The sequence below is a fragment of the Carcharodon carcharias genome, chromosome 12, assembly GCF_017639515.1.
Source record: "Carcharodon carcharias isolate sCarCar2 chromosome 12, sCarCar2.pri, whole genome shotgun sequence".
NCBI classification, from domain to species: Eukaryota; Metazoa; Chordata; class Chondrichthyes; order Lamniformes; family Lamnidae; genus Carcharodon; species Carcharodon carcharias.
The window spans coordinates 125148138-125172492 of record NC_054478.1 but is presented as its reverse complement, the minus strand read 5'-3'; the positions used below and the strand labels follow the sequence as shown (position 1 = coordinate 125172492).

General features: G+C 43.8%; 1 protein-coding gene across 3 annotated transcripts; it reads left to right on the top strand.

Annotated features, from left to right (window-relative positions):
• Positions 1–344: 344 nt before the first annotated feature.
• On the top strand, positions 345–24355 carry LOC121285321 (cytotoxic T-lymphocyte protein 4-like). Of its 3 annotated transcripts, none has more exons than XM_041201791.1 (5): positions 345–465; positions 14427–14792; positions 18032–18132; positions 19497–19629; positions 21789–24355. In XM_041201791.1, exons 1-5 carry the CDS (start codon positions 402–404, stop codon positions 21821–21823), a joined length of 699 nt encoding a protein of 232 aa, XP_041057725.1. In that variant the 5' UTR covers positions 345–401; the 3' UTR covers positions 21824–24355. The 3 variants fall into 3 exon arrangements, with proteins under 3 accessions (XP_041057725.1, XP_041057726.1, XP_041057727.1); XM_041201792.1 differs by having other exon boundaries at positions 19497–19633; XM_041201793.1 differs by lacking the exon at positions 19497–19629.

The following is a 24355-nucleotide window of genomic DNA, read 5'->3' as shown; positions in this document are numbered from 1 at the left end:
ATTAACCGGTATTGTACCTGGTCTGAGAGGGTTTAATGAGATACTGGGTTGCTAAAATATGTCACTTTAAAGAGCAAAATATTCACAAACCCTAAGCTGGGTTAAGAAAACAGGTAATTGATAAAGTCCCGAAAATCAGGCCGCTTTACATCAGCCCAGCTGTGTTCTGCTGCTTGGTCAGAGCAGTGCAACATTGAATATTTTGGAATCAATTAAATGGGAAATGTAAATGCTTTTATAAAGAGTTAAATTGAAAATTTCCTTTGTCAGCCTCCCACATCGTTTTGTTATCTGGGCCATGGCTGTCGTGGAGCCAACCACATCCTGTCAGTTGACTGGTTTCATCATGACTATAACACTCATTGTGCCTGTTCCCCAGAGAACAATAAACCAGGAGCATCATGAAGCACCGAGGTCAGCTTGTCGTCTTGCTTACCTGCTTTCTGGGGGCCCTGAACATGCCAGGTAATTATTCCTGCTCTTTTCCCCTCTCATCTCCCCCTGACTCTTGTTACTTTGCAATGTTCAGGCTTCCTTGTCGGTACATACCAGGAAATGACTCTTTTTGAATTATTGCACAGTCAGCATTCCCTGCACCCCATGGCATGCATTAGTTCTCACCGGCCATTGAAGAGCCCTTTAGAGAGGCCAGGTTTGGCTGATGGACACAGCCAAGCTGTACAGACATAGGAAGTCCCAGTTCAATCTCATGTCTGCATTGACTGATTGATTTCTGTGTTAGTCTTAGCTCAGTGGTAACCAGCAAGTTGTGCGTTCCAGTCCTGTTGCAGGGATTTAAGTCTACAATCCAGGCAGATACTCCTTAGTGCAGTACTGAATAAGTGCTACAGTGTCGGAGGTACCGTCTTTCAGACTGAGTGTTAAACTGCCCTAGCAGGTGGACGTAAAATGTTGCATGCCCATATTTTGAAGAAGAGCAGTGGAGTTTTCCCCAGTGTCCTTGTCAATATTTATCCCTCAACCAACACACCAGATGCAGATTATCTAGCCATTATCACGTCGCTGTTTGTGAGATCTTGCTGTGTGCAAAATGGCTGACGTGTTTGATACATTGCAACAGTGACTACACTTCAACACTACTTAATTGAATGAAAAAACACTTTGGGATCATGAAAATTTCTATATGAATGGAAGTCTTTCTTATTTCATCTAGAGGAGGAGATGGGGTCTTTTATCCATGTGGTGGTGGTGATGGTGTGTTACGGTTCACTTAGGAAGTCCAAATTACTATGGCAGCATGCACAATTACATGCGTGTTATAGTCTGGAGCTATGCATAGTGGTGGTAAAGGCTCCATCACTTGGGTGAACAGGAATCTCTCCCGCTCTTACCACCTGTCATTGGTGTATTGGAAGGATTTGCAGGTTGATATTCAACCTGGTCGGCCGCGTTATGAATGCTCCTTCCTTGGTCATCAAATTCTGGGGTGGGACAACAACCCAGGGCTTCTGGCTCAGAGGCAGGGAAGATACCCACTTCAGCATAACTCCTCCACATTATCCATCTGGTATTGAGTGTTAAATCAAGGAAGTTCTGATGGATTTGTAATTAGTTCTATTTCTGAGCATTGCTCTATAGTGGGGATATTAGAACTCCAGGAATGAGAGTTTAGGATTAAGAGGAAAGGTTGATTTGGGCCTTTCTCTCTTTGGAACAGAGAAAGGGGAGAACTAGTGGAGAGTTTCAAAATTTTGAAAGGTTTTGAAAGGGTAAATAGGGAAGGGTCACTTTCAATAGTTAACAAATTGTGAACAAATTGGGGAAGCTAAACAATACAAGAAGGAATTAGAAGAAGGTGGTTTCACACAAGATTATTAGAATATGGAATTCTTTTAAGGCAAATACTTCAACATCTTTTAAAAGTGAATTGGTAATTGTTTGAACCGGAAGAATCTAAAAGGATAAGAAAAAATAGAAAATTGAGCTCAAAGCCCAAAGATAGCTCCAGATGAAGGGCTAGCAACAGGCAATTGGCCCAATGAGCCTCCTATGTTACAATAACAATGATTTATCAATTAGCCTCAGCACCCCAGGTTAGATTCTTGCTCCCAAAAGTGATCAAGTGATTCCTGCTGATAAGTGCAAATTGATTGTGATCAGGAGACAGATTCCTCCAATGCATCAAATTAGTTCCCATTAACACCCATTGGAAGCATCTTTCTCAAGTTCAAAACATCACAAATTGTTTTGAAGCCAATGAAACACTTCTGAAATGTAGTCACTGTTATGATGTAGTATGCACAGCAGCCATTTTACGGACAACAAGATCCCACAAACAGTGAATGAGATAAGTAACCTCTTCTCTAAAATAGTGCCATGGAATCCTTTACATCCACTGGGAATGCAGGTGGCTCATCTTAAAGTGGTACCGCTGACAGTGTAACATGCCCTTAGTACTGCGCTTGGAAAGTCCGCCTATATTTTGTGCTCAAAACCCTGAAGTGGGGAATGGGTGTGGTATTGGGGAGAGGGCGATTAGCCGGTGTCTCTAGAACTAGACACGAAACCATGCTTCAAAAAATGGCCTAGATTAATACCACTCGCCTGGCATGCTTTGAAGAATCGTCCTTTGTGCCCTGCTTCTCCATTGATTCAGCTGAGAGATTAGATATCATTGATAGCGCAAAACTTTGGGAGAAGCTGACTGGGCATGCTCAGAAAATAGCAGGAACCACAGATGCTTTGAGCAGTATTCTCCAATATTACTGCATCTCAGCACTGACAGGTGGCAGCACCATCTCTACCCTCCTCTCCTGGAGTACTGGGGACACAGTTCCAGGAGTGCCCGCCAGTACCTTGCCCAGATGGTCCTCCATCTTGGCTTAGCTATGCACCATTCACAGGCTGTGTGGTCATTGAGTGCATCAAGGATGAGGAGTCACAGCTGGCCTTTAATACAAGAACTACTTCTTGCACGGGTCACTGTGGAGTGACCAGCTGCAAGGAACCCTGTATGATTTTGGCCCATCCACGAGTTCAAGCCAATTATAGGACACCACAGGTTTTAGAAGCCTGCAGATTGTAGGGTAAGAGGAACCTACAGATGGGGTCTTTGGTTTGACATCACATCGAAACCTATTGCACAAACTTTTAATTTCAAGCTTTAATCCCTTACTTCGACGAAAAATGCCGGAAATTCAGTTACTTAAAGGGAGGGGGAATGTAGTTGCAGAATTTCAAAATTAAATTTTTGTGAGGTAAGGGTATTAAAGGGTTAAGGAACCAAGGCTGATAGATGGAGTCAAGATATGGATCAGCTCTGATCGAATTGAATAGCAGAGCCACTGGAAGAATTTGAACACAATAACTGTCTCAGTGGAGATTATCTTAGTGAGATCAACAGAGCTCTGCATATGGGAGAGACTGTAGCAATTTAAGCAATGTAATTACATTCATGTGTCTGTACTTATGGAGACAGCACTTGCCATACTGAATATGAAATTTGTGCCACCCACATTGAAAAGTGCTATTGGTGGACTAGAAAGGGTTTAAAATAGGAACAAGGAACATGATCTAATTAAATATTGGAACAGGATTGAGGGACAACATATGTTCATATGTTGCCAATTTTGAAGAGTCCTGTACAATTAATTAAACATAAACAGCTCAAGATAGGTTCAGTGGGAGGTTGTTTAAAATGATCAGGTGCGGATAGGTTCAGTGGGAGGTTGTTTAAAATGATCAGGTGCAGATAATGTAAAATTCTGGCCGGGATTTTTGCTGCGACAGAGAGCCTCTCCATAATGGTAAAATGGTAGAAGTGCCCAAAAGTCGAAAGTCCCATCCCCGAACACAGCACTTCCCATTTTCGCGCAGGCATGAATAGGGGTGGTGAGTGTTTTGCATCTCATGCATGCATGTTTTACGAAGGCAGCTGATCATTTAAATCATCAGTTGCTTCCACCCTAATCGGATTTTGGTAGCCCAGGAGTGTGAAACCCAAAGTGTGTAGATTTGTCCTGGTAAGAGCAGGTCCAAACTTGGCGTATTTGTTTGGACAGCCCGGGCACCCTTTTGGAGAACCAGTGTACTCCTGTTGAATTTGCTTAAAAATTTTATTCAGAGCCCCAGAAGTGGCACAAAACAACTTCCAACAGTCTTAGCTTTACCCAAGGCAGGAGGAGGGTGGAGCTGCTGGTCTCACAGGGTGATTATTTTTGCCCCCTATTGGCTCATACACCACGGTGCCAGAAAGAATTTTGTGCTGGAGAAGGGCACATAGCGCTTTGTGCAAAGGACGATAGAAGGTGGACATAGCACCCTCGCATAGAGAGGCCATAGAAGCCTATCACCATGAGCTGCCGGAGGCCAGAGAGAAGAAAGAAGGTCAGGAGGAAGAAGCTGTGGGACACACACCAGGAAGGAGGAAGAGGAGAGGTAGAACACCCAGGTCCTACAAGGTGGGAAGGGTGTACAGACTCAGGATATCCTACCTCAATATGAAGGAGAACCAGTGCCAAAAGCGACCGAGGCCAGGCTGTGAGATGGTGACAGACATGCGTTGCATGCTCCAACAGCAATGTGAGCCACAATCCATGTCCTACCAGTGGCTATAACAGTAACTGTCACTCTCAACCTCCATGCCTCAGGGTCTTTCCAGGGATCATCCGGAGACCTGTCTGGTGTATCCCAGTCAGCAGCACACAGATTTATTAAAGCTGTCACTAGTGCCCTGATTGCTCATGTGGGGGAATCAGTTATTTCCCTAATTTGACATCCCAGATGCAGAGGGCCACGGTTTTTGACCAATTGGCAGACTTCCCTCAGGTGCATTGATAGCACCCATGTTGCCATAAAGACCCCAACTCAAAATTTGGATAGCTTTGTCAACCTGAAGTCCTCCTACTCAATCAATGTCCAGGTGGTTTGTGACCACAACAAGGTCTTCCTTCATATGTCTGCAAGGTTCCCTGGCTGCTGCCATGACTCCTTCATACAAAGAGTTCCCAACTCCCTCAGCTATTTCAGTCACCATTGCAGATCTGTGGTTGGTTTCTAGGGGACAAGGGCTATAAGAACGTGGCTTATGATCCCCCTTTTGGACTCCATAAACAGAGGCAGAGCGCATCTACAACAGAAGCCATCTCGGCACCAGGAATACCATTGAGCAGGCCACTGGCATTTTAAAGATGTACCTCAGGTGCCTCAAGCATTCAGATGGAGGTCTGCAATATGCCCTAGCAAAGGTACCAAAAGTAGTAGTGGTATGCTACATGCTGCATAACATTGTACAGTGGAGGGGCCTACAAATCGGTGAAGATGAGGCCATGTGCAGAGCTTCTCTGAAGAGGAAGATGAGGAGGAGGAAGCCCCTGTCCATTCAAAGGATTCAGAAATGAATGAGGATGAGCAGACAGCCAGTAGCAGAGCAGCTGGGAGGTATAGCCATGTAACTGGGCTGACTCTGTGCAGGAGGGGATCAACACTGCATGGGCCCTTGTGTAAAATAGATTTTCCTAAGGTCTTCCGATATCACAGCTGCCATCAGCCAGTCCCTGGTGACATACTTGCAGCTAAAGAAACTTGTACATTGACTCCACAATTACTCTAGGGACTGTCCACCCCCTACAAAGGAGACAGTCAACATCAATGAGTTTGATTCAGTCGCATTCCTATGCCTGAAACCCTCACCATCATCACCTCATCATATTGCAAATAAACATGGTAACAAGTCATTCACAACCTGGCCCCCTCACCTGAATTCCAATGACTGTAAATGGGGACAGGTGGTAGCATAGTGGTAATTTCACTGAACTAGTAATCCAGATGCCCACGGCAATGTTCTAGGGACAAGGGTTCAAATCTCACCACAGCAGCTGGTGGAATTTGAATTAAAGTAATCATTTGGAATTGAAAAGCTAGCCTCATTGATGGCGACTATTGACGATTGTCATAAAAACCCATCTGGTTCACTAATATCCTTTACGAGTGGAAAATCTGCCATCCTTCTCTGGTCTGGCCTACATGTGACTCCAGACCCACAGCAATGTGGTTGACTCTTAACTGCCCTCTGAAATGGCCTAATGTACGCCCAGTTCAAGGACAACAAATGTGGCCTCCCTTGTCAAGTAGGCACCCATTGGGGACCTCCTTTAGGCTGCAGCTTCTGCATCTCTGCATGGGCAGCTGTAGTCACAGGCACATGTGTAGCAGATCAGGGATTTGGCAGAGGGGCTGCGGAGGTGAAGAAAGATGAGGGTGCTGAGGAATTCTCAGTACTTTCACCCTCATCAATGATCTGCACAATCCTAGGTTGGCCTTCAGATGGTGTTATTGGGCTGGCTGCTGGTGTGGAGGAGTCGTCCATTCCAGCAACCACTGTGCCAACAGTGTGACAGTGTTAGGGGTGCACAGTTCCTCATGTATTCCATGCATGTCAGCACTCATACTCTGAGCTACTTGATCCAGGCTACTGAGTGAGCCATGCACCCTTTTCTGGGCGAGATGCTGCTCTTGTATCCACTCCCAGTGTTGCTGCATGTGTCTCTCCACGAGATTGGCCAATCTCTCATAGTCAGAGCTCATGTGGTTGAGCCCCTGGGACAATGTGGAGCTCATGATGGTGATGGATTCTGCCATTCAGAGTCCTAGGGCGGAAAGGTCTAGTCCCGTTGGCGGTGGACATCCTGGCGGGCAGGGGGGATAGAATTTGACATGAGGGGCTGAAATCGGTTTTACTCCAGAGCAAAATGATAACAAGATCATCTGATGGAGGCCAGATGGAGATGTGAGGGTGTGTGTGAGAGAGTGAGTGGTGATGTCCCTTGAGCTGGCAGTGAGTGCGATGTCATTGAATGTGTGACGGGCTTGTGAGTGGGTGAGTTGAGAGTGGTGACTTGGTTGACTTAACCTGGCAGCACAGAGGAGATAATTCATCCATTTTCTGCACTTGATGGCCGACCTCTTGTGCACAGCATTGCCACTGACCACCTCTGCCACTGCCTCCCAAGCCAGAGTGGTGAGACTGATAGGCCTCCTGCGGCTAGAGTGGGGGTAGACAGCATTGCAACGGGCCTCCATGGCGTCCAGAAGGCGTTCCAAGGATGCATCACTGAATCAGGGGATTGCATTCTCCTTGGCTTTTGGGGCCATGTCTTCACCGGGGCAGTCCTGGGCTGTAAGTATTGAGAATTGTGCACGCGGCCACAGTTTAAATATGGTGCCCGGCATGAGGAGGAGTGAGGTAACGGTATGGTGGGCAGATCGCAGGCCGCCTGCCAGTGATCCGGCATGTTTCCCATGAATGCATCATTAATGAGGCAGGACATGCCATGAAGGGAAAAATATGGCGCAAAAACCCGCCATTGTGGCCGGTGGGTAAAACATTTTTTTTCAGACCCGCTACCACACTTAGTGCAAATCTGGGACAATTCCGCCCCTAGAGCTCTCAGTGCCTCACAGAAATCCACCACATACCCACATAATCAGATGCTGCTGATTATCTAAATACCCCTGAAAGTTGACTTCTGAGACTCCACATTCCTGCCCACTGGAGCATCATCATGACTTTCCTCCCTCCTCTGGGGACTGTGCATAGATTTCTCTGACTCTGACACCTCTTCCTGTACTCTGGTGCAGTGGTTTTCAACCTGTGCCACCAACTCTACATGCGTGCTATATCCCTCCGAAATGCCTGTGTTTGAGTTAGCGATGTGTCAGCTAGTCTGATGTGACGCTGCCTCCTCAGACATCTCTTCCTCCTCTTGATACCCGAGGGATGATCTGATCCGGGGGATGGGGTGGGGTGTGGGGGCCGGGGCGTGGGGATTGGGGGGGGGAAGTGGGGGAGATGTGGGAGCAGAGCTGGGACCTGTATGAAACACAAAAGGAGCTATTTAGGTATAGCCCTTCTAAACGGAACATATGCATCTCACCCCGGCTCACCCACCTCTCCCAGTCTGGGCCATCTCCGTGACATTCTTTACCATTTTGGTCTGCAACGACAACATCAATTTATGTTAGCCTGATATATAGTGCATGGAGGCATGTTGCTCTTCACTGTGCCTGTGCATCATAGTGCTCATTCACATGTGTTCTGTGCACACCGACATGAGCTGTGCACACGTACAAGTCTCAGTGCTGAAACAGATGTATGTGTCATGTTCCACACCTTAACTGCAGCATGCAGATATGACCCTTACCTTGGAACTCTGTGTGGATGAGCCAAGCCACTCTACCTTGCCAGAACATAGCAGGTCATTGAACCTTATCCTGCACTGAATCCATGAGCAGTGATGGTCTCCTGCTGCGTTCAGTGCAGCTATTATTTGAATCCAGGCCTTTTTGGTTGTGGGAAGTGGATTTTGATGGCAAGTAGGGTAAAGAACTGATCTCCATCTCTGCACCTCTTCCACTAACACCTGAAGGCCCTGGTCAGAGATGCGTGGGACAGCTGGACCCATCCCTTCCCCTGCATCTCCTCTGTGTGACATTCTATGAATAAAAATGTAAGGTGAAAAGAGTTGTGAGCCATTCAGATTAGAATGCTCTCATTCACTTTTGTGTGCTTACATGCACTAACCAATTTCACCATATTATCAATGATTACTGTTAACGATGTGGTGGAGAAAATGACTCTGCACAAATACTGGGTGCCATGTAAGTTGTGGCTACATTCCAAGATAGCATTTTGTGCTCCACAACCACTTTCGGCCCCACTGGTTTTCTCCCTCTTAGCCTCACCTCATGACTGAAGGTGTTTGTGGAATAACAACCTCCCTACCTGTCACCCCAGTCCCCAATGAAATACGAGGGCACACAGACCAGAAAACCCCAGGTTTGGTACTGGGTCAATGTTGAGTTAGCTGATCTCATCCTGGGCTTCTCAGTCCATGTTAATTATCCAGTCACCCACCCATTACTCCACTGGAAAGTATAATTGCGTGAATGGCGGTGAGGACAAGATTAAGCTGGGTTAATGGTGGGTGAATAGCCTATCAGCCATATCCGTAAACCTATATTATCCTTCAACTCCACCTACCTATCACATTCTTCAACCACATTTACCCTCCACATCCTCCCAAATTACCCACTATCTCCATAGACCCCATCTCCCCACCATTTTCCCCCACTCCTTTCTCTCTTCAGAAATGATACCGCCATTTTTAAGTCCTTCCCTGGTGCCTTAGTCTATGATTTGATTCCCCATTGGTTGAAAACTCTACTCCCTGACTTCCCTCCTTGACTTCCTCATGTTGAAGCTGTGTCTCATGGGATTTTAAACCTTTGTCTTAGTGAAACATTTGTTTGGATTCAACTCATTCAGAATCATGTTCATTTTGATTAGATAATCCTGGACCCTTCCAACCCAGTGAGAGCAAACACAACTCCCTCAAAACTGAATCCTCTCTTAATGGTCAATAAACTCCATTGGGTACTAGACTGCACACAGTGCTCCAGAAGTGGCCTTTTACAGTAACAAAATAACCATTTTTCCCTGTGACTCCCATGCTTTTCAACTTATCTCACTTAATTAAGAACATAAGAACACAACATTTACATTTTCATTATATTCTAGAGTTGATGCGTTTCTGACTCATGAATACATTATCTAGAATATATTTTGTTTCCTAGACTGATTTACATGTGGCTTTGCTTAAATGTCACTCTTGCTAACTGTGGCACGCGACCCAGTCATGAATCATGAAGACCTAAACATAGTTTAGCAGCCAGGTTACAGTCTTTTGGTGGTTGGCCTATGCTCTGTTTTTACCCAGTTCACTCAAAAAGCATGAACGATTGATCTCTAGCTCAGTGAGACACTCAGAACAAACTGTAGTCCAGTGTCACAGAATATTGGAACTCTCATCCATTCCCTCCACATACAAAGATTGGCCTTATAGTTTCAATAGAGGGCTTTCACAGCTGCTATTAATGATGGCCCCAGCACCATAGCAGCCATTTGTTTTCTCCTAATCTTCATCCACAGTCAGACAGGATGTGATGACAGAAAGAGATAACAGGAAACGGAAGAATATTGAGGGCAAGTGATCTGAATGACTACTTGGAGGGTGGGGTGGGGAAGGGGGGGAAGTAGAGGTGGCATAGGTCAGCAAGTTACAAGTTGCTTCTTAATGTGTGGCTAGGGCAGATTTTCAAAGTCCTTGTACAATACATATAAATTACAGCACATAAAGAGAGAGTTCAGACTAACTGGTCTAAGCCAGTGTTCATACTCTACATGAGCCTCCACCTCCTCCTATCACTCTGCCCCTGTATTCCTCTATTTTCTTTTCCATTAATCCCCATGCCTTCCTTGCCATTAAATGCACCAAAGGCCATGTTGAGATATCTCACACACTGCTCTTCCTGGGCCTGGGCAAACCTACCCTGCCAGACACCCCCAGTGTTGGGACCGTACATTCAATCAATCACCCCCCCACATACTTCCTGACCCTACCCACCCCCCTGTGGCCCATGGAACTGACACAGTCTTCTCCTGACAACCTTCTAACCACACATGACAGCAGCCCCATCAGTTCACGGCTTTCATGCCAGGCCCAGCCCCCTATTGGCAGCTCTCCTGTGAGGTTCAGTTTTAGCAAAGGGGCATATCCATTCTGTCAGCATGAGATGGCAACCCAGCTTGCCATACCACAAGTTGCAAAACCCAATCTTAGCTCTGTGGGTAGGCAAAAAAATTGACTACAATCACAACATTTCTAAGCTGCCCACACTAAACAACCTCCCCAACTGCTTTGTCAACACAATGTGCTTTGCTTGTGGTTGAAGTTTTGTGGGGTTTTTTTGTGGCTAACTAGCAGTCAATAGCTGTACAAAACCACTCAGATCTCATGACTGACCAGCATATAGTTAACTATACATCCGTTTTAGAGTCAGTTATCTCATTTTTTTTACCTCTCCATTGTGTCCCTTCAATATGATACAGGGAAAGGTTTGTCACTGCTGTCATCTGTTCCTTCAATTTTAATCAACAGCTTTTCATATCTCCCCTTATTTGACTGATACTCTGCTCAGTGCTGCTCTGATCTTTCATCCAAAGCCCCCATCCTACACATACTCCCTCCCTGGATTGTAATCAAGAACCAACGCATCTTCTCTGCCTTACATTCTTTCCAGGGCCTTCAACCTGTATAATTCCTCACCTTCCTACAACCTCTCTCATGTGTGCTCTGCCTGAAGGCAGGTCCTTGACTCATTGTCTGTTGATGCTTCATCCTGAGCCATTTTCTTGGCAGTTTTTGTCAGTGGTGCTTTGCCATTGCCTTCCACTCTCAGGGATGGGGTGAAGATGCAGGTCCTGAGTCTACCTCAGCTGGAACAGGGACTAAACCCATGCTGTTGGTATTATTCTGAACTGCATGTTAACCATCTAGCCAACTGAGCTAACCAGTGCAATTGACAAACTTTAAAAGAAACTTGACATCAAAGTCATCACTTGCCAATGATTTACATTGTATCGTCTCCTAAGGTCCACACCTCCTACCTTGTACTGAATCTGGGGTTCTCCTTTGTTCTTTTGAAATGTTTCAAAGTTCTCTGCCACCTCGAAGAGTGTGGTGCAGTGGTTCCCAAACCTATTTGATCATGTACCCCAATTCAATTTACCAACAGGCAGTATACCTACAGGCAGTTTCTTTTTAATGACCCTTCCAATGAACCCGGGCTTTGTAAATCATTATAATCATGCATTACAGGTAACATATTGTTATTCACAATAAGAGGCTGTGGTGGAAGAATTAATCCAGGCTGGTCTTTTGATTCAAACTGGTTTATTTTCAAGACATCTCTTCAGTGCTACTGACTTCCAAGTAACTTCCATTGAAAGTGTTCCAGCTGTATCTTTTTATTCTATTTAGATGGGATAATCAATGCCCATCACCTGCTTAACCAGTAACTCTTTCGAATACAAACCCATTTCCATCTGTTCCTATTCAGATGAAGTTACATTGTTTCATAGTTTGCCATTGTGAGATTTGAACTCTTGATACTCTTTTGAGTAAACCTGTTTCCATCTGTTTCAGATGAAGTTACATTGTTTCATAGTTTGCCATTGTGAGATTTGAACTCTTGATCTTGGAGTTACAAACCCAGTACCATAACCACTTGGCTATTTAGGCCAAGCAAAAGTTGTCTTTAAAAAGGCGATTGCCACATTGACACATATATCTTTAATTTTTCTTTACTTACCATTAATGTGGTGGATGATTTTGTTCATTGGAGCATAAAGACTTGAAGTCCCCTCATCCCAAACCCCACCCCCACACACTCATTCAGCAGCCCCTCTTCCCAACCCTCCCACCCCCCACTCACTCACTCAACAGCTCCTCTCCCCAACAACCTTCCCTCACTCATTCCCTTGTTCCCAAGCCCCGTATCCCCTCTCAGTCCTTTTTACCTTTGTGAGGTGGCTCCGTCAAGGTGATGACCTCGGCTAGGCAGGCCATGTCCACCCAGCAGTCTGCTGATCTGCAGGTCAAACAGTGCTTTTGGGCCAGCAGCTGCTGGTCTCGGGCCACCACCTCATTTTCATGAGCTGCCATTCACCTTTTTGCTGCACTCTGCTCCTCCAATCACAGATTCCCTCTCTCCCACTCTTGCTGCATCTCACTAGCTAATGCTAATCATTATTAGCAGCAAGCGCTAGAGAGAAACGGCCTATGATACAACTGTACAGGCCTTAGTGAGACTGCATCTGGAGTACTGAGTACAGTTTTGGTCTCCTTATTTAAGAAAGGATATTATTATATTAGAAGCAGTTCAGAGAAGGCTCACTTGACTGATTCCTGGGATGAGGGGATTATCTTATGACGAAAGCTTGAAAGAGTTAGACCTATACCCATTTGGGTTTGGAAGAATGAGAGGTGATCTTAAGATCCTGAGGGGACTAGACAAGGTAAATGCTGAGAGGATGTTTCCCTTGTGGAGGAGTCTAGAACTAAGGGACACATTAAAAATTAGGGGTCTCCCATTTAAGACTGAGATGAGGAGAATGTTTTTCTCTCAGAGGAATTATCTTCCCCTGGAGGCTGGGTCTTTGAATATATTCAAGGCTGAGTTAGGTAGATTTTTGATCATCAAGGGAGTCAAGGGTTATGAGGAATGGACAGGAAAGTGGAATTGAGGCCACAATTAGATCAGCCATAACCTTATCAAATGGTGGAGCAGGCTTGAAGGGCTGAATGGCCTACTCCTGCCCCTAATTTTTTTGTGTTTTTATATTGGAGGAGCAACAAGCAGCGAGAAGGTGAATATCCTGAGCAATCAAGACACTTGTGTTTGGGAACTTCTAGACTACAGAAAGGGAGAGGCCGAGAGTGGGAGAAATTTCTCATACCTGAAAATTCACTATTACACAATTGAAAAAAAAGTACGCTTCAGAGGCACCTGCTGTACCCCTAGGGGTATGCATATCCCACCTGGGTAACCACTGGTGCAGCGGAACCTGCTGTTAGAAGCCCCTGCTGGATTTGCTGTCTGTTAGTGGAGTAGAGGAATGGTGGACTCCATTCTTTGTCTCACTGTATAGCAAAGCAGAGATTAGAGCTTGCTGTTCAAGAAATCATGAGGATGAATTTATGTTGGGCACAAGAGAAGGACACTGTGCAAATGCAATGCAATGAAAGCAGCATGCAAACGCTGTGCAAATACAATGAGAACAGTGTGCAATTGTGCAAATACAGTGCAAACACTGCGCACTGAAAACAAATACTTGAAAATCACATGGTGCAACTAACCAGCAAATGCTGTTGAATACCATGCAAACAAGGGCAAATACAGTGCAAACACTGTACAAGTAATGTGCAAATACACGGCAAACTCAGGCCAGATACAATGCAAGAATAGTCCAGAAAATTGGAAATAATTCTAGAGAGCAACCAACAGTTTGTGCTTCCTTTTATAAATTTGGCACTCAACTAGAGATATATGTGTTGTGAATGGAATCCCTTCCATTTCATTGTCAGCATCAATTATCCAGCCTGACTTAAATACAGAGTAACGTTCCCTCTACACTGTCTGGTCAAACATCCCAGGTCAGCTATGGCATGGATTAGACATAGAGTAAAGCTCCCGCTACACTGTCTGATCAAGTACTCCCAAGGCAGATATGAGTTGGATATAAAGTATAGCTTCCTCTACACTGTCCTTAAAATGTGTTTGATCATTTGTCCCACCAGTTTGATATTTTCTTTATTTCCCAAACCAGGCATTCTGTTACCTTCCAAAGTGGGCATTCGATTGAATACCATTCCCTGGGCCCTAGAGTACTCGGATGGCCAAACTCATTTCGTGTAGGACCCTTATAGGCAGCAGACAATAAAAACTTAATGAGCTGGGTTTGAACCCAGGCCCCTCAGGTTAAAGGATAGTGTTTGACCCACTACTACCTATCTCTTTCCATTTAAGATTGAATTGTGTTCTTTTTTCTCCCCCCTCTTCCCCAGCTCTAGCATTGCAAGTTATTCAGCCTAGATTAATCCTGGCTGAAAGCCACAACGTCACTCTCAAATGTGCATATGACAACACAAGAGATGAACCACTCGAGCAGTTCAGGATCCACATACTTAAAGGAGAGCGCGGGGCCAACATTAAGGTCTGTGATCTTTACTTTGATATCAGCAAGAATAAGCTGCCGAATGATCAGAGCTGCCAGGGACAACCCCGGAATGGCAGCGTGTTGATAACGTTCAATGGGCTAAACACATCTCAAAGTGACTTATATATTTGCCAAATCCAGAAAATACATCCACCGCCTTACATTACGAGCTTCGGGAATGGGACTTGGATTTTCATCAGTCCAGACAGAGTTGGTGAGTGCACAGATCTGAAATAAAACAGAAAACAGTGAGCTCTCAACAGATCAAGCAGCATCTTTGGGAAGAGAGATGGAGTTAATGTTTCAGGCTGATGATCTTTCATTTGGTACTGGAAGATGTTAGAGATGATCAGCTTTTAAGCAAGAGAAGAGGTGGAAGCAGGAAAAGAATTAAAGGGAAGGCCTGTAATGAGGAAATGAATTTCTAGAGTGTGTTCGTGATCATTTCCTGCATCAATATATCCTAGAACCAACAAGTGGGCATGCCATTTTAGATTTAGTAAAGAGTACAGAGCCAGATTTGGTGAACAGCCTATTAGTGAGTAACATTTATCTAATAGCAGTCATAATATAGCCTTCAATACAGTGTTTGGAAGGGAAAAACACAGAACAGTTACTAAGATTCTCGATTTAGGTAAGGCTGACTTCATTGCGATGAGACAGAGGCAGTCCACAGTAAACTGGGTAAATCTGTTAATTACAGAAGATTTGTGGGAGGTGTTTAAAAAGAAAATTGATATGATACAGAACCAGTTTATAGACCCAAAGAGCAAAACTTGCCAAAAAAATGACAGCGATGGACAACTAAAGAAGTAAATGATGGTGTAACACTAAAAGAAAAAAAACAAAAATGGAAAAGATAGCACAGATTCTGGTGAATGGAGAAAGATAACAAGAATAGCAAAGGGTGACAAAATAGGTAAGAGCTACAAAAAGGGAGTATGAAAAGAAACTTGGATGGGATATCAAAATCACTACAACCCTTACAAACAAGATCAGAAGCAATATGTGGGCCCTTTGAAAACTGATAACAGGGATATTGTCAATGAAAATAAGGAATTAGTGGAACTCTAGAGCAACAAATTCCCAGGAGCAGATGTTTTCTCTCCCAGATTTTTAAAAGAAGTAGGAGACAACATTTCAGATGCCTGAACGATAACGTTCCAAATTTCTCTTGATTCAGGAACTGTTCCTTTAGATTAGAAAATTCCACATGTTACTCTGCTATTTAAGAAAGGTGAGAGAGGGAAACAAGGGAATTATAGGCCAGTTAGCCTAACATCTGTTATCAGGAAATTACTAGAGTCTATATTTAAGGGTAAGGTGACAGAACCTTGAATATTTTCAGCTGATCAGAGAGATCCAGCATGGATTTGTAAAGGATAGGTCATGCCTGAAGAATTGGTTGAATATTTTTGAAGAGGCAACTGAAGTAGAGGGCAGGAGAATGTTCAAATGATATTTTTATGGATTTCCAGAAGGTATTCGATAAAGTCGCTCATAAGAGACTGTTAGATAAAGCCGAACGCATGGTATTGAAGGTAAGTTATGGACCTGGTTAGGAAATTGGCTGAGTGGCAGGAGACAGTGTAGGAATAATGGGCAGGTAGAGTAATTGGTAAGGTGTAACAAGTGGTGTCCTGCAAGGATCTATGTTGAGACCTTACTATTCACTATATTAACCAATGACTTAGATGATGGGATAGAACACCACAAATTCACTGGTGGCATAAAGACAGCAACGTAGCATTGTAAGCAGGTTAGATGGGAATATTGGTAGATTAAATGAATGGGCAAAACCATGGCAAATGGATTACAATGTAGGTAAATGTAAGATCATCCACTTAGAATTTAAAAAGGATAGAACAGGGTACTTTCTAAATGATAAAAAGCTAGATACAGTGGGGGCCCAAAGAGACAAGGTAGTCCAGGTACACAGATTGTTAAAATGTCATGAACATGATAATGAGAATAATCAGAAAGTCTAACATTTAGTCAGAAAGACTATAACAAAAGGTCTAGAATACAAGAGGGTAGAAAATATTCTTCAATTATACAAAGCCCGGGTTAGACTACACCTGGAGTACAATGAGCAGTTTGAGCACACCCGCTTTGGAAGGATATATTGGACTTGGATGGAGTTCAGTGTAAATTTACCAGAATGATGCCTAGATTCCAAGAGATAAGCCAAGAGGAGAGATCAAACAAACTAGTGTAGTATTCCCTGGAATTTAGATGGTTAAGGAGTGATTTGATTAAAATTTTCAAGATATTAAGGGGAACAAACTGCAGGAAAACCTACTTCAGTTCATTGGAGAGTCTAGGCCTAGAGGCTATTGCCTAAAAATTAGAGCTTAGACCTTAAGGCGTAAAATTAGGAAACTCTTCTATACACAAAGGGTGGTATAAATTTGGAACTCTCTACATCAAATGGCAATCGACACGAGATAGATTGTTCATTTTAAAACTGAGATTGATAGATTTTTATTAGCCAAAGGCATGAAGGGATATGGACAAAGGTGGATATATGCAGATAAATTGCAGATCAACCATGATCTTATGGAATAGTGGAGGAGGTTCAAGGGTCTAAATGGTGTCCTCCTATTCCTATGTAATAGGATGGAGGGCAGAAGTGATTCAATGATCAAAATATAGAGATCACATTTATTTATTGCCCACCACTTTGTTGAAGTGCAGTAGAAATGGAGACATGTAGTTCATGATAACAACTACATTACACAAACATCGAAAAGGAAGATTTGATACAAACTGCTTCTGAAGCCCTTTCAAAAGGGAAGAATTGTCAATATTGCCAGGGACGGGGAGGAAGAGAGAGCCTGAAAGGGGAGTGAGAAACAGAGAAAAGAGAGAGGAGACAAGAAAGAACAGAGAAGAGCAGGAAGACAGAAAGAGAATTTTTTTTCATTTGTTCTAGGGATTTGAGCGTCATCAGCTAGGCCAGCATATATTGCCCATCCTTAATAGCCCTTGAGAAGGTGGCAGTGAGTTCCAGGATTTTGACACAGTGACACTGAAGGAACAGTGATACAGTTCCAAGTCCGGATGGTGTGTGGTCGTGGAGAGAGGGAAAGATGGAGCCACAGAGGGGAAATGCAGGCAACAAGGAGCTGAATCAGAGAGGAGAAAGAGTGAGAAAAAGATGAGAAGGGAGAGAAAGAAGACAGAACAGAAAGAGAGTGAGAGAGAAGGTAAGAGAAAGAGAGAATGAAACAAGTCAGGAGAAAGAGGAAAAATGAAGGTTGAGAGGAAAGAAAAAAGAACTCTTTTTGGATTGAATTAATGCTTTTCCTGTGCAGCCTACATCACTAAGCCCGTATATGTTAGAATTAGGGTACTGATATTTCAAATGCCCTAAGGTGAGCTCTCTACATCACTGAGGAGGTATGCCTGTCTGGGCAGAAGGCTGTGCTAACATTATCCTGTCCGTTTTAGAGATGAAGCCGTGCGGTCAATTCACTCAAACCACCCTGATCATCCTGGTGCTCACTGCATTCTTCATGTTATACAGTGTCCTCATTACCTGCCTGCACTGGGTAAGTATCACAAGGCTTGGGAATGGTCTCTGGAACTGGCATAACCAAGCTTGGCTTCTCCAAATACCAACCACAGGTTACCAAGAGCTGCATACAGGCTACTGAGTACAGAATATCGAGTACAATATATCACATCAAGTACAAGTTTCATAGGATAGGTTACCAAGTACGGAGTAAAGATTACAGAGTACCAAATACAGGTTACCAAATACTGGTTACCGAGAGATGAGTACAGGTTAACGAGCATAGTGTACAAATGACCAAGTATTGGGTTCAGGATATCAAGTAGCACATAACATTATCGAGTGCCGAACACAGGTTACCAAACACTGAAGGCAAGTTATCTAGTACTGGTTACCCAGTACAGGTTACTGGGTGCAGTGTACAAGTTACCAAATATCGAGGACAGGTTATTGAGTAGACACTAGCCCACAACTCCATCAACCCACACCTCCCCAATTCCACCCCCTCACTCTCTCCACCAGCTCTGCCTCCAAACCCGTCTCCCCGAATCCTGCCTCCTCACCTTCTCCCCAACCCCCCCTCCTCACCCTCGCCTGTATCCCCTCATCCTCTCCCCCAATCCCAACACCTCCCTCTTTCCCAACTCCAGCTCCTCACCCTATCCCCAACACTACCTATCCAACTCCACACCCTATTCCTCACCTTATTCCCCACATACCCAACATTAAAAAAGACAGTGAGAGAGAGAGAAATGGAAACAGAGAGTGACAGTCAGAGATACAGATAGTAAGAGAGAAAGAAAGGCAAAGAGAGTGGCAGACAGATTAAGAGATAGACAGAGACAAAAAGAGACAGAGACACAAAAATAAGAGAGAAAGAGAAAAAGTGAGAGAGAAAGAGATTCGGGGAGAAACTGCAAATTTCAAGTAGCTGCGACCTGTTACCCACAGCACCTAGGCCATCTCCACAGTGGAGAAAGTCAGCAAGTGACAGAGACCAAGAGGAGCAGTGGTGGGAGGTCCTGCAATCCCTCCACCAACCCAACAAAGAGCCTCAAACCCATAGTACTCCCAGCATAAACACAACTGGAATGAAACCCCAGAGAATTTCCTCATAAGCACTGTGTGCAGTGACTTCAAACAAAGTAGACAGGAATGGAGATGAAACATCTATCCACTGCTCAGGATGTCAGTGAAACACTGAGGGACATCTCTCCCTTGTTGATCTTGCCTTTCACACTCACACAATCCAACAAACCCCATCCCTGCTTCTCTCTAGCCCTCTTTCTCTCGTGTTGCCCCTTACCGTTCCTCATGTTCTGCCCTCTCTGTTTGTCTCTCCGTTGTGTTTTGTCGTGTTAATGTGTTTCTCCGCTCTGTGTTCAATTTCCCCCTCCACAGCCTCTTGGTACCACCGCTTGCATTCTCAGGATGAAGGAGGCAGTTGACATGAAATGTGAACTGATTCACAATTCTGACGAACCCGCTACTGCTACGTGGACTGGCCAGCGCTGGGAGACAGGCCCAAGGCAAGGCAAGTACGTCTGAGCTGGACTCTACCACTCTCTCAACCCTCTGTGCCATCCCACCAATGACGCCCTCCCCCAAAGTGGCATTCTAAAAATTCATCTTTAGGGTGTCAACATCACTGGCAAGGTTGGCATTAATTACCCATCCCTAGTCATCCTTGTGAAAGTGGTGGTCATCTTTCCTAAACTACTGGTAACTGAGTAGCCTGCTGGGCTGCTTAAGAGGGCAGTTAAGATTAACTACATTGGTGTGGGACTGGAAACCAGCTATTGATAGCAAGATTCCTTCCCTAAATGACATTAATGAATCAGTTGTGTTTTAATGATAATGCAGCAGCTTCATGGCCATTTATGCTAGTTTTAATTTCCAGAATTTTTATTCACTGAATTCAAATTCTCAGGTGGCCATGGGAGAACTGAACTGAACCCATGTATTGCTGGATTACTAGTCCAAGAACATGACTATTACACTGCTGTGCCCTGCATAAATGTCCTATTCCTTTCTCAACTTTGCTGCTTTCTCTTTTTTTTCCTGCTGAAGCTCACGTCTTGTGTCCAGGGTTTGCTTTGTCAGACTGTGGTGCTCTCCCTGCCTCCCCAACCCCAACTCACAGCCACACCTATTTCCCAGGAGGGGCACCAATCAGGAGCAGGAAAGTTGTTTGACTTCCTCCCTCCTCCCTACCTATGTTAACAAGAGGTGTTAAGATCAACTGAGGTTTACGTGCCTCAGTACCACATGGGGACATTGTATGCACACTTCACCCTAGAACCTGCTTATTACCCATTTCCACAGTTGATTTTCTGCTTAAACTTTCTGCATTTTATCTCACTCCAGCATATTAACAGCTGACTCACAAATCCCTTTCCCCCTACATAATTTTCCCATTTCTAGCTTGCAGGCAAGTTCATTCTACTCAGTGGAGGGTGTTGAATTGGTACTCTACCTTATGGGCCTAGTGTGCAAACGTTTGTACTGCTTTTGTAAGAAAATTTCTTGATATCAACATTTTTAGATTAACTCATGAATTTTATAGGAACGATGTTAGAAGTGTATTTCTTTGTGTAAGTTGAATGCAAAAATACATGCATTAATTTTTCTATGTTACATGATATATATTCTTTATATTAATTATTGTTTTGCCCATATTTTGGCTGGCCTTGTTTATAATTCAGAGATCCTACATCTTTACAAACCAAAACCTCTTTAGACTCAAAAAGGATCAATGAGAAATGAGGGACTGTGGAAGAGAATTGAAATTTGGGAGTTCAAGTGTGCAAATCATTAAAAGCCAGGAGACAACATCAAAAAAAAACAATCAGAAGGCTAATAAATGTTGGTCTTTATCTAAAAGGGCAGAAATTATGCTTACAATTGTACAGAGCATCAGCCATACCCCAGCTGAAGTATTGCATTCAATTCTGAGCACCACAGTTCAGGCAAGATATATTGGGCTTGGAGGGATTGCAGCGCAGATTCACCAGAATGATACTGCGGCTAAAACGGTTAAATTATGAGGACAGTTTCTATAAGTACTATTACTTTGAGTTTAGAAGGTTAGAGGTGATCTAATCAACGTGTTTAAAATGTTAAAAGATTTGATAGAATAGATGCAGAGAAACAATTTCCTCTGGTGGGAGATCTGGAACGAGGGGCAAAACCTTAAAATTGGAGTTAGGCTGCCTGAGAGCAAAATCAGGAAATGCTTTTTCACATGGCAGGTAGTTGAAATCTGGAACTTTCCCCCAGAAGAATGAGGATGCTGGATCAATTGGAGCTTCAATTGATAGATTCTTGTTAAGTAATGTAAGGAAGATGGAGCTAAAGCAGGAAAATGGAGCTGAGGTGCACATCAGCCATGGTCTAACAGAATGACGGAGCAGACTTGAGGGACTGAATAGCCTCCTCCTGTTCCTAAGTTCCTACACATTTGGAATGATTGTAGCATCTGTAGCCCCGCTCCAGCTGGGACCAGCCAACTCATCACAAACTATGGCCTCCCGACGTGAGCTCAGTTCCATACTGGGTGGCGGCCTCTTAAATTCAGATCTGCCCAACTGTCCTTTGGGGCTGAAGGACCACCTTGTGTACAAGCCACTGTTGTGTTGATTGGAGCCATTTGGGTTTACAAAGTCTTTCCTTATCTGTTACCTTCTTCTTTAGATGTTGAAAAAGAACCAAGAAGAACAGAACAATGAATATGTGAACATGGAACCTCCAAAACACAGCTCTGGAAGAAGGCGAGGGAACCACATAGGCTATCGCACATAACACAATGTCTCATAAACCCATATAAAACCCACCAGGAATCTAACTGAGGCTATTCCTGAAGAGACCTGAGCAAACCCAGGAAAGTTCCCAATGGAACATAGTTCTCTTATTTCTTTCTACTTCCCTCATTGAGGAGATGCAAAAGCCATTAAAAGATTTTGGGTGTCATTTGAATTCTCTCCATGTTTGTCATAGGGTGCAAGTTAGTGCAGGACTGTAGCATTTCAGAAACACATGCAAAACAAGGTCCGGCTTAACCTCCATCACACAGAGCAAAGAGGAATGGACAAATCCTGTCAGAATCCCAGGCTCCGTTGCCACATCCAACAGCAGTGTGTATTCCCTCAGTATGAGCATTACAAAAGTAAGGAGGGGTTGGGAATCCTGTCAATTGAGGCTGATACTCCCTCTTTCAGGGTATTTTCACTTCTCCTTTCTCGATTACCCTTCCCCACTCCCCTCCCTCACCAATTAGATGTGGGTGAGGTATGGCCAGACATCTCCAATCAGTTACTCCACTTCCCTTGTATTCTTTCTTTCTCTCCTCTCTCTCGCTCTCCTTCCACACACTCACTTTCTCTCTTTCTGCCCTGCCTCTCTTCCTCTCCTTCCCTTCCTCTTTCTTTCACTCCTTTTCTCCCTCACCCCTCAATCTTCTATACTCAAGGGAATACCAGCCATGTTTATGTAACCTGTCCTCACAATTAAACCCTTTTAGCCCTGATATCATTCTGCACCACACTACACCTCCTCGAAAGCCAAATGTATCCTTCCTGAGGTGGGATGCCCAGTAATTGAACATGGTACTCCAGATTAATGCAATCATAACATAACTTCCATTCCTTTGTATTCCAGCTCTTATCAGATAAAGGCTAACATTCCAATAGCCTTTCTAATTATTGTTTTTGGATTTGCCTATTGGCTTTAAATGCTTTATGTACTTACACTCCCAAACCTCTTTGCTCCTCTACAGTTTCTAGTTACTCACTATTTACAAAATACTTTGATTTTTCTTTATTAATTCAAAAGTTGATGACCTCACACTTGCCCCATGAACTCAATTTGCCATAGTTTTGCCTTCTCATTTAACCTGTCCATGTCCCTTTGTAACTTGCTGGTCTTATCCACATCAGTTACTATCCCTCCTAACATAGTGTCCATCATGGTGTAACCTCCATCCATCAAGACACTTACATGAAGGTTGACCAACCAGAGGGCAGCTGGACAGCTGTAGATCTAGACCCCAAAAGAGCCAGTGTTTTTAGGAGAGGAGAGAGGAAAGCAAGTCAAAAATGGAAAAACAAGGAAGGAACTTTAGCTGCATGAATAGAAGTATATTCACAGGAAGGCCATTCAGAGTCAAACACAGTAAGATACAGTCAGACAGCCAGATACAGTCAAGACAAAATCAGAGTCATCAGCACAAGGAGACACAATCAGTATAGTGAGGTCTGCCTGAGTTCAAGTTTAAGCTATGTTAATTTAGCTGATCATACCACTGCTAGAGTGCATGTGTCCTTATGCATCATGTGGGTACAGGTGTCTACGTCTGCATGTGTGTTGCTCTGCATGATTTGCATCCATGCTGTGTCTCTATGTGTGTCTTTATCTCTATATATATATATTTATGTGACTATATGCCTCTCTACTTTCATATTTTCTTATTCCTGAGAACTGGCAGAAATATTAACAGAAGCCTATGTGTACACACCTGTGAGAAGCCTTACCAATCTTGAAAATGTATCAAAATTCCTTCTAAACAGTAAAAAGCATAAAAGTTATTATTAGTCTGTGAATACAGGAATGATGGAGTAGTGTATTTCCTTGTTTACAAACTATCCACTACTTATAACAGGTTATTGCATGGTTTTATATCAGGATTTCCACACGCTCAAATGCTGCTCCGCAGAATGTTGTAGCAACTAAGTCCCAGCTTCTCAATGTGCCACATACAAACATACAGACACATGAACATACAAACACACGAACATACAAAATTGATAGAAAAGACCAGCTGGTCCATCAAGCCTGCCCCAAAACAGGTAATGCAGAGGGAACTTGCTCACACGAACAGGTGGAAGGGTGGTCCTTGGTCAGCAGGTTCTAAAAGAACAGCACTTCAGAACAGGCTCACCCATGCCATAGACTGGAGCAGAGAAGGTACAGTTCTGAACAAAAAGGATACCTGCCCAACTACCTGGACCATGGATAAAGGTCCAGAGACACATGAACTCACTCCAGCAAACCCATTGCCTAGTGATATTACTTGCTCTTTTCTCCTGAAGAAACATTTAGTCTGGTGTTGACAAACTAACGTCTGTGTGATAATTGCCAATTTTAGGCACCTGTTTCTCACCCATTCAATACATTATAACATTGAACTCATTCTATCAGGAATGTAAATTCACACTGGTTATCCAACTTTGTGCACTAAATAATAAATGGATCCTTGGCTTCAA